General features: G+C 47.2%; 1 protein-coding gene across 7 annotated transcripts in view; it reads left to right on the forward strand.

Moving 5' to 3' along the window:
• ST3GAL3 (ST3 beta-galactoside alpha-2,3-sialyltransferase 3) overlaps positions 1 to 12,129 on the forward strand; it is a 277,669-nt gene that overhangs the window by 212,311 nt on the left and 53,229 nt on the right. For all 7 annotated transcript variants that reach the window (XM_066597939.1, XM_066597938.1, XM_066597942.1 and 4 more), the window contains one exon: positions 9,519 to 9,613. In XM_066597939.1, the coding sequence (XP_066454036.1) occupies positions 9,519 to 9,613 (95 nt within the window). The remainder of the gene's footprint in view (positions 1 to 9,518; positions 9,614 to 12,129) is intronic.

Here is a 12,129-nt window from a genome sequence, read left to right on the forward strand (position 1 = left end):
GTGCTAAAGTAGTAAAAAATAAAAGCCTCTATAAACTTGGTGTCGCTGTAATCGTGCCGATCAGATGGGGAAATGATCAGGTTAGTGAATGCCGTAAAAACAAAATTACAAAACAATGATAGTTTTGGCTGTTTTTTCCCATCTCCACCCCCCCCCCGGCCCCCCCCCAAAAGTGTAATAAAAGTCCTACGACACTTTATATGTACCCCTGAGTGCGGCCATTACATTATACAACTCATCCTATATGGCTATGTTAACAAGCTATGGCTCTTGCAATGCGAAGATGAAAATCGCTTGGTCTTTAAGGCAAAAATAGGCTGGTCGCTAAAGGGTTAAGCAAGGACAGTGTGTGAAATATAAGGTCTAGTCCTCTAATAAACCCACATAGTGCTGCTAATGTATGGCTTTCCAGTCAGACCACACATGGGATATTGTGTACAGTACTGAGCGCCAGGGTGCAAGAAAGACACAGAGCTTAAGTGGGTAGAAAGGCCCCACTAAGTGAATACATGGCACATGTGGACTACAAGACCCAGCAGGACACAATACTATCCTGTTACTTCTCAGAGTGCAGTTCTTTTCTAGCGACTACTGAAGGCATGTCCCATTGAAGTGAATGAAAGAAGCCAGCAGAACTCTCAAAAGGGTGCAAGAAAAGTACAGTATTCTTGTTACATTCGCCCTGAGCATAAGACACCCAGGACGAACGAAAGGTTGTGTTCACACAGGGAGCAGACTGCGGACCGGAGTAAAATATCATGTAATCTGAACAAAAGGGGCAACCGCAACCTGACTACTAGGACAAGAACTGCCTGGCCTAAAAGCGAGGTCATCGCCTCGATAAAGGCGGCCCCGTGTCTCGTGCCTCAGACAAGAACTCTAGCAACTAAAAGAAGGGAAACACTAAAAAAACAAACAAAAGCACAACTTAGTTTTACAGCAGAACTTGTACCACCATGGACACGTCCTCTCTCCACAAAGACTGAGAAAGTAATCAGCAACTACTAGACCCAGGAGTAGACTTAAATAATGGACGGGGCAATGCAATTGGACAGACAAAGTTCCACAAACACCAGGATAAAATCCACCTACAAAGCGAGAGCAGAATCAGTGATGGGAAACACTGAGGAAATATTGACAAGCAACCAAAGTAACACCTAATGAAACCACAAAAACATGAACATCAACCTATCGGACAGACTGGATCAGTGCAGCCAGTCTGTCTATGCGTTGAGACTACCGTGCCACGACCCTGCAATGGCCAACAGACTGTGACAGTGCCTCCCCTCCACACAGGGGCCACAAGACCCTTTGGCCTCGATTTATTAGGATTCTACAAATAAAAAGTCTGAGCAGCAACAAGGTGATCAGCTCTGACATCGGCGGCTGGAACGTCCGTACCCCTGGTAAGAGTCAATAATTTGACTAACTTCAAACTAAAAATCCCCATCTACAAGAACTGGAGGGGAGGGGGGGGGGGCTCTCCATTCACTGGATTAACCTCTTAATCAGTTATTTGTAAAAAACATCAGTTATCTTAAGAGAAACAGGAATCTCCAGTCTAAACTAAATGGGGTTAATTATCTCCTTGACCTGGTAAGGACCAATAAAACGCGGGCCCGGTTCAAGAGAGGATATATGCAGCTTAATATTTTTACTAGATAACCACACCAAATCACCAACTTGAAAAGTAACTATCAGTCCCCCCTCCTGTAGTCTATCTAAGGTTTCTCCGCATTTTCACACATTCTCAAGATGAGATAAAAATTCACTTATTTGGTACCTCAGAAAGAAATCACGAAGGAGAACCAAAATACTAAAGAGACCCATAATTGCAAAAAAAGGAAGAAGTGTCCGTTGATTCCAATGACCTACTCAACGCAAACTCTGCCAATCCTCCTGATTGTCGGAGACAAAACACCGCAAGTATTGCTCAAGACTCTGATTACATCTTTCAGTTTGACTATTAGTAGCAGAGGAAAAAGACAGCTGTACCTTCAATGGATGGCACAGTAAGAGACAAAATTCAGCCACAAAATGGACACACCGATCTGAGACGATATCAGATGGCACCCCGTGTAACCGGACCACACGAGTCAAGAACAATTTAGCTAACATTTTAGCATCAGGTAGACAAAGCAGAGCAGTCAAATGGCACATCTTGCTAAATTGGTCCACCAGTGACCAAACCACTGTGTTACCCTCCAAGGATGGTAGCTCAGTAATGAAATCCATGGACAAGTGAGTCAAAGGTTTCTCCAGTAGAGACAAAGTTATAAACTTCCCAGACGGAAGATTCCGGGTAGCCTTGGGTCTAGCCCAAACCTCGCAGGAAGAAACAAAACTAAAAACATCCCATCTAATAGACGGCCACCAGAAGATTCTGGTTGATACCCAGATGACCTGCTGGAACAGAACTATGTATTTCAGACAGTAACTGGAGTCTTAGATGTATTGGAACATAAAGCTTTCCCTCTATAAGATTCGAAGTAGCAAAATCTTGTGTCTTACAAATCTTCTCCTCCAGATCCAAAGAAACTGAAGGCACAACAACCCCTTCCGACAAAATGGGTGCAGGAGGTTCGTGAACAAAACTCCTAGAGACAGCATCTGCTTTGACATTTTTACAACCAGGGCGATATGCGACAACAAAGTCAAAGCGAGAAAAGAATACTGACCACACAGGCTGTCTAGGATTAAGTCTCTTCGCAGACTCCAAATACACCAGATTTTTGTGGTCAGTGAAAACTGTCACCTTATATTGAGCCCCCTCCAAAAGATGCCGCCACTCCTCAAAAGCCAACTTAATATCCAACAGTTCCCTGTCTTCAATATCGTAATTCTGTTCAGCCGAGGACACTTCCGTGAAAAGAAATTACAGGGATGGAGTTCTTACAAGTCCTCAGTGCCCCGAGACAGAATTCCCACTCCCACCTCCACCACAAAAAGTTTAGAAGGATCAGGTTCAATAAGAACAGCAGACGCAGGGTTACGCTCAGTCAGACTATTGAAGGCTTTCACTCTACTTGAGGACCACTCTGAAGAAAAGGAACTAGAGATGAGCGAACCTACTCGGCCACGCCCCTTTTTCGCCCGAGCGCCGCCATTTTCGAGTACTTCCGTACTCGGGTGAAAAGATTCGGGGGGCGCCGTGGGTGAGTGGGGGGTTGCAGCGGGGAGTGGGGGGGAGAGAGAGAGGGCTCCCCCCTGTTCCCCGCTGCTACCCCCCGCTCCGCCACGCCTCCCCCCGCCCCCCGAATCTTTTCACCCGAGTACGGAAGTACTCGAAAATCGCGGTGCTCGATCGAGTAATTACTCAAAACGAGTATATTCGCTCATCTCTAAAAGGAACTCTTCTTGGTCATATCTGTCAAAGGCTTCACAATCACTGAAAATCTTCAAATAAACTTACCGTAGTAATTACCAAAACCCAAAAATCTTTGAAGTGCTTTAAAATTCTTAGGCTGCACCCCTCCCTAATGGCCCGCACCTCGTCCGGGTCCATTTTAAAACCTGGTGGAGTAATAATGTGACCCAGAAAGGGAACCTCCTGCACAGCAAAAGAACATTTCTTTCTTTTCCCAAACAGTTCATTCCCCCGAAATGCTTGCAGCATCTGACAGACGGGTGAAACCAGGGAAGAATAAGCATGAGAACATCATCAAGGGGCACCAACATAAAACGGCCAGTCAAATTTTGAAGCACCTCATTGATGAAAGCCTGAAACACCGCAGGAGCATTGGTCAAACAAAAAGGCATCACTAAATTTTCAATATGCCTTTTTGGGGTATTGATGGTTGTTTTTCACTCAACCCCCTCCTTGATTCATTTTAAGATATGTGCTCCATGCCAATCTAACTTGGAGAACCAACTGGCACCACTTAATTAGTTCAATGTCTTGCACTCACAGAGCAACGTTACCCCTTCATGAGGGTCCTCTTGTGATTATAGGCGCTCTTAGGGCTCATGTCCACGGGCAAAATGACATTTAAAATCCGCAGCGGATCTCCCGCGCGCGGATCCGCATCCCATAGGGATGCATTGACCACCCGCGGGTAGATAAATACCCGCGGATCGTCAATAAAAGGGATTTAAAAAAAAATGGAGCATGGAAAAATCCGGACCATGCTCCATTTTCGTGCGGGTCTCCCGCGGGGACGGCTCCCGCGGGCTTCTATTGAAGCCTATGGAAGCCGTCCGGATCCGCGGGAGACCTAAAATAGGAATTTAAAGTATTTACCATCCGGCGCGGGCGGGGAAGGTCAGCTGTTCCTCACGGCCGCATCTTCCTTGCTTCGGCTCGGCGGATGTGCCCGGCGCATGCGCGCGGCACGTCGGCGACGTGCCGCCGGCGTCAGGAATTCATCCGCCGGCCGAAAATGAAGATCCGGCCGTGAGGAACAGCTGATCTTCTCCGCCCGCGCCGGATGGTAAATACTTTTAAATTCTTATTTTCGGCGCTCATGTCCGCGGGGCAGGAGGGACCCGCTGCAGATTCTACATGTAGAATCTGCAGCGGATCTGATTTTCCCCGTGGACATGAGGCCTTATGGACAGGGGGCGCCATTTCTCAGCCCGTCATCCGTATGTTAGGACTCGTATCCAGTCCTGATTGTGGCCTCACACATAGTGTTGAGCCTATTGACGGATATGAGATGTGACATCTGAGCCATGTAATTTCTTTTGCAAGTTCTCTTGAGGTGAAACATTCGTATATTTGTGGTTTAGAAACTATGCAGTTAAGTCACCAAATTTGTAACATTTTGTCTTCTAGTCCTTTGATGAATGTTAGTTATTCTGTAACCGGATTCTTAACAATGTAATACAGCGTTCCATTCAACACTGTGACAACGAATTGGGAAGATGACGGACAAATCCCCCTTGAAGAATGTCTTCCTCCTATGGTAGTTGTATTGGTGCGCGGTGATGCGCAGAGGGCCGGCGTGGAGCATTGGATAGCTTTCCTCCATAACTGGTAAATCTCTGCAGCTTTGATCTTGTTAGTTCGCGGTCCAAGGTATTTCGGCTGGCAGGAAGCTCGCGTATCTTTGTCCCAGTAACTCACTTTGTTCTTTGTGTACTGAAAAAATTCCAGTGTGTAAAACACTACAATCACCACCTAAGCCGAGACACGACCGCCAGCCCCGCCGAGTGCCACCGGCAGAAGAGGCTCTGAGGCACATGAAGTAAATGCATTCACACAGTACAGATAGAGCGAAGCCTAAGGCCTCCCTCACACGGGCGTTTTCAACCCAGGGCTAAACGCTGTACAAGGCTCCCATTCATTTCAAAGGGGCCACTCACACAAGGCTGAAAGCGCTGCATGTTCTATCTTTGTGCGTTTTCAGCTGAGTCTCCCATTGAAATGAATTGGCAGTGTTTTCAGTTGTGCTGAAAACTGTTATGATCATGTGGGCAAACTAAGTACGGGGCCCACACGATCACGACCAAAGGAGGACTGGGTACACACACGGGTTTTTGGCAAACTGACCCTGTGCTACAGGGGAGGAATGGCATGGCCATACCTAAGCGGGGACATTGACCCAATAAGGGCAGCCCAGCGGTCTTCGGACCTGGGCCCTAGCTGATCCTAGGAGCCATGCACCAGAGCAGGATACATTCACATGCCACATGACAGGGACTGAACAACAGAATACACAGCATGCAGCAGCCAAAATGTAACCACTAGTAACAGATAGGAAGCTGAATATAAATACCAGGTATTAGTTGACATTTTGTACAAAACATGAAAGCTAGCAGGCCACTTCACGCCTCCTGGTTATACTGCTAGTCCCTACATTAACCAGGAGTCCAGCAGAACCAGGCAGAGTTCACACAGAACGCTGCAACAGGACAGGACACAGATCGCAGGTCACACAGCAAGCTGACACAAAACTGACAGTAAATAAACGAACAAACGGACATGAACCAGCAAGACACAGATCACACAGCAAACTTCAGCAGACAAGGATTCATGACTGCTCACCCTGAACACCAGACAGAGACTGACCAGGAGCTGGGTTTATATGTAAGCACCGACCCAGGAGATTGGCTAGCAGGAAGTACCACACCCAGCCAGCTCAATCAATTAACCCTGTGAGGTCTGTGCTGCTAGGAAGCTTAGAACTACAGATCCCAGCAGCACACATAACAAAAAAACGCTGCTGAAAACGCAGAGTTTTTGCAAACGCCCTGTGTGAGAGGCCTTACATGACTGTGGTGCCAACCCGTGAGACCTGAGGAAGAACCCCAAGTAGGTTGGAAAGCTCGCTGTAACATTGTGTCTTTTTGTTAGCCATTAAAAGCTTTCATATCTACAAGATGGCTTGGTTTCTCTTACTGAGAACAATCATATTTTACTCTACTGACGAACATCGTACCAAACATTATTCTTTTTACCGAAAAGCTATTGAAGTGGCCAAGAAGCTGTGACACAGAACGTTTTGTCAATGCATTGAGTGTCAAGTTAAATTTTGCTACATCTGTACTAGTGGTGAAGAAATGAACATAATGAAGAGGACAAGTGCAACACTGCAAACAACAGTACTAACCACTGAGCCACCATGCTGCAAGCCATGCAGTGAACAGCTGGTTCATAGGCGCACAAGGTAACGTTTCGGGGCAGGAGTGGCTTCTTCATCAGGTGTGAGTCAAGGATGAATGCTATGAATGCTGGAATGGAGCTCTTATGTCTTCTGGAGAAACTAACACCGGGCTTCTCTGAAAACAATCACCCGGCTGTGCGGGGAGGCGTACGTGCCGCCAGACAGTCAGGATTGTCACAGCTTGTGACATACAGCCACCACTGCTCCCAGAACTGCACCGCACATCTTCATATATCCATCAACAGCACGCAACCCGCAGCCCCCATGGCCTATAGAGACAGCTTTTGCCTACTCAGTACCCTTTAGGATCAACTCAAAAGGCATCCCCACTCCAGTATGAGATATGAAAGCATACAGTATATATACAAACGGCTGCCCATACATTGGGGGGGAGTCATGTCAGCCGGGCGGCTACAGCTGCCGGTCCACTTACTCCAACGATGTCTCTCTTTAGATTATACTTCTCCCGTACCAGCTCTTCTGGCTCCTGGCGCTGTGAGTGCGTCAAGTAGGCGGTCTCCACCTGTCAATGGATGATGTCAGAGTTGCTTCACAGTGAGTGGGGGCCGCCCACTTGACACATTCACAGTGTCGGGAGCTGAATCTGAGAAGAGTCTGTATGGGGAACGAGGGTGAGCCGAAACAAAAAAAAGACAATGCGGGATTCATTGTGGCGGCACAACTATATAGCCGGCCCTACTGACAGGAGGCAGCAGGTCTTCTCAAAATAACGACCCTCTTATGGGTCCCAACAATGAGATACTTGTTAGTGATTTTCTGCATATTGTTGATAAAAGGCAAGAGTTTTGCTTTTGTGAGGAGACGTATGCGAAGCGGTGCCCGGGGTCCGATGAGCGCAGCTTGGGCCCCACATTCTTGCGAATTACACTAGTTTTTTTCAAGCACCTAGAAATGTTGATATTTTGATGCGGAAGTGTTTATTCTGGAAATGTAAAAAATAACAATAAAACCTGTAATTTTAAAGAAAAAACATTTCAAGAGAACAATGGCGGCAACCCAGGAGATCCCAGCTGATGTAAAGGCGCTGATCACAGAGGCTGCCCAGTAGGCTGCTGGGAGGAGCTCCTTGACTTCTCCCTTGCGGTTTGATCTTCAATGTCGTATTTGTGAGGTCACCGGATGGCATCCCTTCAGTAGGGCTGACGGTAGCAAAATAAGAAATAGACATTACTTACCCCTCCACCGCCGTGGCCCCTCGTGGTCCGGTTGTTTCTTGTGAAAGCTGATGTCACTGGAAGTCAGGTGACCGCTGCAGCCAATCAGAGGCCACAGCGTTACAAGGTTTCCCAAACTCCTGGCATTCAGCCTTTACCTACTGTGCCAGCTTCTCATTACTGCTGTCAGATGTCTGGCAGTGGTTGGCACATCACTTCATTGGCACATTCCTATGTAACATTTAGTTGGCACGTTCGCCACGACTTTGTGCCCATTTGTGTCTTAGCTTTTTGTTATGTTGTTTCATTGTCGTTCTATTTTACAAAGTCTGAAAAGTTAAATGTGATATACTGAAGGTAACTTACCTGAGAGCCGTCCGCAGCAGTGCGCCAACAAGACACTGCCAGTGCAGCCTAAGAGGGCGTACGAGGGCCGCGGTGGTGTAAATACGTGGACCTGTTGATTGGCTACCCAAACACGCAGGTTTCCTGTATACCTGCGCCCGCCCATTCACTTCAATGGCTTATTTTGGGGCGTAATACAAACATTGTGTGAAAAAATATCCAGATGTGAGCGAACCCATGAAATCAATGGCTTCTATTCACCGCATAATGTGCTGCGCAAATATGTTAGTGGGAAGGAGCCGCGGTCTGAGCAGCTGTAATCTGCAGGGAACTCTAGTAGTGAGTGTTCAATTTCCCTGCAGCGCCCCAACAGGAATAATGAAGTATTACACAGTTTCCATTGCCTCCACGATATGTCTGTGTAATGCAGGGCTGGAGAGAAGGTCAGAGAGCCGGAGTCCTGCGGCCCCTTCACCGCGCTGCTCATCCATATAGCATTCGCTGGCCGATGAAGGGGCTGATCTGCTGCGAACCAGTGTCAGAGGGAGACCCTCGCTAACCGCACATTGATGGCCTCTGCTAAGCACAGATGCTAGTTTGTATAGGGACAGGTAACATTGGCTATTGCCCCTTTAATTAGCTCGTTCCTCCGGACTCATAATGTCGTCTGCTTTTAAGTTAATGTAAGAAAGTTCGTGTTACACGCTCCATAATAAGGGGATGAATAATTCAGGCTCCGTCCTGCGCCCGCCACACAATTGGTGGTGTCAGGTAATGTTCCTGTCCTGGGCAGTCATCGCGTTTCCACACGGGGAGCCCATTATACGGGCGGTGGGCAGGAATGCTTTGTGCTCCCCTGATGAATAACTTAGCACAGACTCGGCTTCACTTGCCACAAGCCCTCCCCATCTACCACACCGCGCGGCACGAACCCACAGATCGCCTAGGGAGGGTTCGCCTTCTCGCGGAGGCTTTTCCTTTTGCATGCTTTTTTGTGACCTCTAGTCTGATAACACGTCTGTCCGACTCGGGCGCCCTCCTTGCTGTAAATCACTGGCTAATAGCGGAAGGGAATCCCCCCCGGTCCAAGGAAATAAACGGTGCAATGAAAAACTGCAACGTTCTCCTAACATTTGCCATCATTCTACAGACCTCTGCTGCTGGAAGTGAATGGCAGCGCTCTTGCTTAGATGCTGTTCTGCACTGATACTTCTCACAGCTGAGGGTTTGCTGCAGTTGTATACAGTCTATTCTGCAAACCCCTCGTATGCCCACGTGGTTTCTTATAATCTATCAATGCAAGTAAAACATACACTGGGATTCACTTGTGTTTAGGATCTTCACGCGACGGAGGTTGAAGGGTTGATGGATTTCTTTTCTTTTTGTCTTGTAGGTTCTCACGACCGGCGCCAATGTTTCTTGACGATTCCTTCAGAAAATGGGGAAAGATCCGGGAATATTTGCCTCCTTTTGGAATTAAAGGACAAGGTAAAATCCGTTTGTGGAGTCTACTAATCCTCCTTCCTCTCCCACTAGCTACAGCGCTGCAGTCAGTGAGGCAGAAGCCCCGTCCGCTCCTCACGGACCCGTGTTAGGACATATATGGGGTTATTCAAAAAGAAGCAGATTTTGGGATTGAATTACAAGCAAACCACAAAAGGCGGATCCACAATCCGCACACCACTGAAAAGAGTAAACCTACCAGTAAGTTAAGCGCTGCGGAATATGTTGGCGCTATACAAATAAAGTTAATTATTATTATTATTATTATTAAGTTCCATCTCCTACCGCGCCGCAGCGCTGCTTCTTCTTATAGTATATAATAAAATGGCGGCTCCGCAGGTAAAAACGTTTTGTGTACCCGACTCTGCGCAGTGTGAATCCGTTGGTCAACTGCAACATCAATTCTGGCATCGATTCTAAAAAGCCGCCTGGTAAAAGGATATTTACGAGTAGCACAGATGTGAACAGAGCAGCGCTCGTGTCTTTTTCTCCTACGGTGTCGCCATTTTCCATTAAACGAAATAACCAGCGCTGCGGCAGGAAATGGGACTTACTGGTAAGTTATAAAAACCTTGGGACTTCCTCTTTGATGTGCGGATTGTGGATCCGTCTTTTGTAGCTTGTTTGTAATTAAATCCCCAATCTGCTCTTTCTTTGTGAATAACCCTGATACAATCCTGGCCCGTCGTGTCTTATGACTGTGCTGTGCCGCCCCTCTCTTATCCCTCCCACAATAACATTTTCCTGTTGCTCTCCAGTCTGCAGCTCAAGTTCAGGGAGGGGGGGGGGGTGTAGCAAGCCTAGCATTCTGCCAGTAGTTCCCTGTCCTGACTTTCTTGCTCTTACTTTCCATGCTGCATTGCAAGGTCTCTAGTCTGATCAGGAGGGAGGCATTATCTGAATACCTGCCATTCTGATCTCCCAGGATGATCAGGCATTCAGAGACATTCTAGCCAAGTGACTAGTAAACCCACTATAATGTGTGTGTGTATAATGTGTGCACCCACCCGCAGACATGCACCCACACACTATAACTACAGGAGAGTCAAAAACTGTAGAGATCATTATCAGAGTGTCTGCAGACCTGTCAGCCTGTAAATGAATAGAGGCTGCCATTGAAAATAGCCCCTCCCCCTGTTGCTATGGATACCTCTGTGTCCTTCTTGGGAGCCCCCTGGTGGCCGCCACTTCACACATGATTTACAGCGGGGAAGCAACAAAATGTTTAATACAGGTATATCACAGAAACGATGAGACTGACACAAGCCGGTGGTCAGCGCCTCTTTAACATCAATGGTAACCCAAGGTTTCGTTTAATTTCCTGCATTTATTTTCGCCAATTGGTACAGTTGCTTGGCGATAAGTGAATTATAATAAGGGGCCGATGGAGACAGACGTTTAGACCTATCAGACCAGATTTTTTGAGTTCTTTGTTGCAGTTATTTATTAGGTAGTCGGAGATCTAATCATTTCTGCTGCGGTTCCCAATGATGTTTTTCTTGCTCCTCGGTAGCCAGTTGTTGAGTTTTGGATGTCTACATTCTTGTGGAGAATCACTACTGATGCTGACATTAAAGAGCGGCTGTCAAGCTTGTTCTTGACCTTGTCTGCCGTTGCTTGTCCTGGCTTGTCCTTCCACATCTGCGATCCTCCTCGCGGGTTGTCATGACTTCACACCTCTCCTGCTACGGCAGTTCCGCTCCTGGCTGGCTCCAGCTATGCCTCCTGGACATAACTTCTTGCCCTTGTTCTGTCTCTGCAGCCTTTTTGCACCGATTGCTCCTAGTTACTCTTTACATAAGCATTTCATTTGGTCTTTCTACTCCAGTTGGTGTTGGCTCGTTCTCCATCAACCACCAACCACCAATTTCTGCCTCCTGCAAGAGGTTGAGAACTGGGAAAAAACCATAACACAGTAGGGGGGTTAAGACTACAAAACAGGGAGATCCCTTATGTGATCCAGAGGGTTCACAGCATTTCCAGCATGTCCGTAGGGATGTGTATCTATTGCCTCCTCCCTGCAGCCTGAGTCCCGAAGGTTGGCCTTCTGAAACTCAGACCATATAATAAAGTTCATTGCTATTGATGAAACTCTTCAAACCATTCGAAGTTGGAAACAACTCCTTGTGTTGAGTCCGTCCCGGTTGGCCTTGCCAGTCAACACTGATGGTCTGGTTATAGACGTTACTTATTCTCGTCTCTTCAGGTGATGCGCCTGATATGTCAGTTTTACTTAAGTAGTGGAGAGGTGATAGCAGTAAATGTAGGATTTCTTCACGATCCAGATGTTCTTTCATCACTTGGCTGATTTGTGGTATAAATGATTTAGCGCGTTTCCATCTGCAGATTGACCTCCCAGGCGGGTTAAACCAACTGCAACTTTTCTATTTGCAAGAAGGAAAAAGGAAAAGAAAAAACCCAGTTGCCCCGTTCCTCGGCTCCTGCTACCTGATCTGTTTGATGGTTGTGAAATGGCTACTCTTTCACTGGGTCACCCTGGG

Source organism: Eleutherodactylus coqui, chromosome 3, assembly GCF_035609145.1.
Source record: "Eleutherodactylus coqui strain aEleCoq1 chromosome 3, aEleCoq1.hap1, whole genome shotgun sequence".
Classification (NCBI taxonomy): Eukaryota; Metazoa; Chordata; class Amphibia; order Anura; family Eleutherodactylidae; genus Eleutherodactylus; species Eleutherodactylus coqui.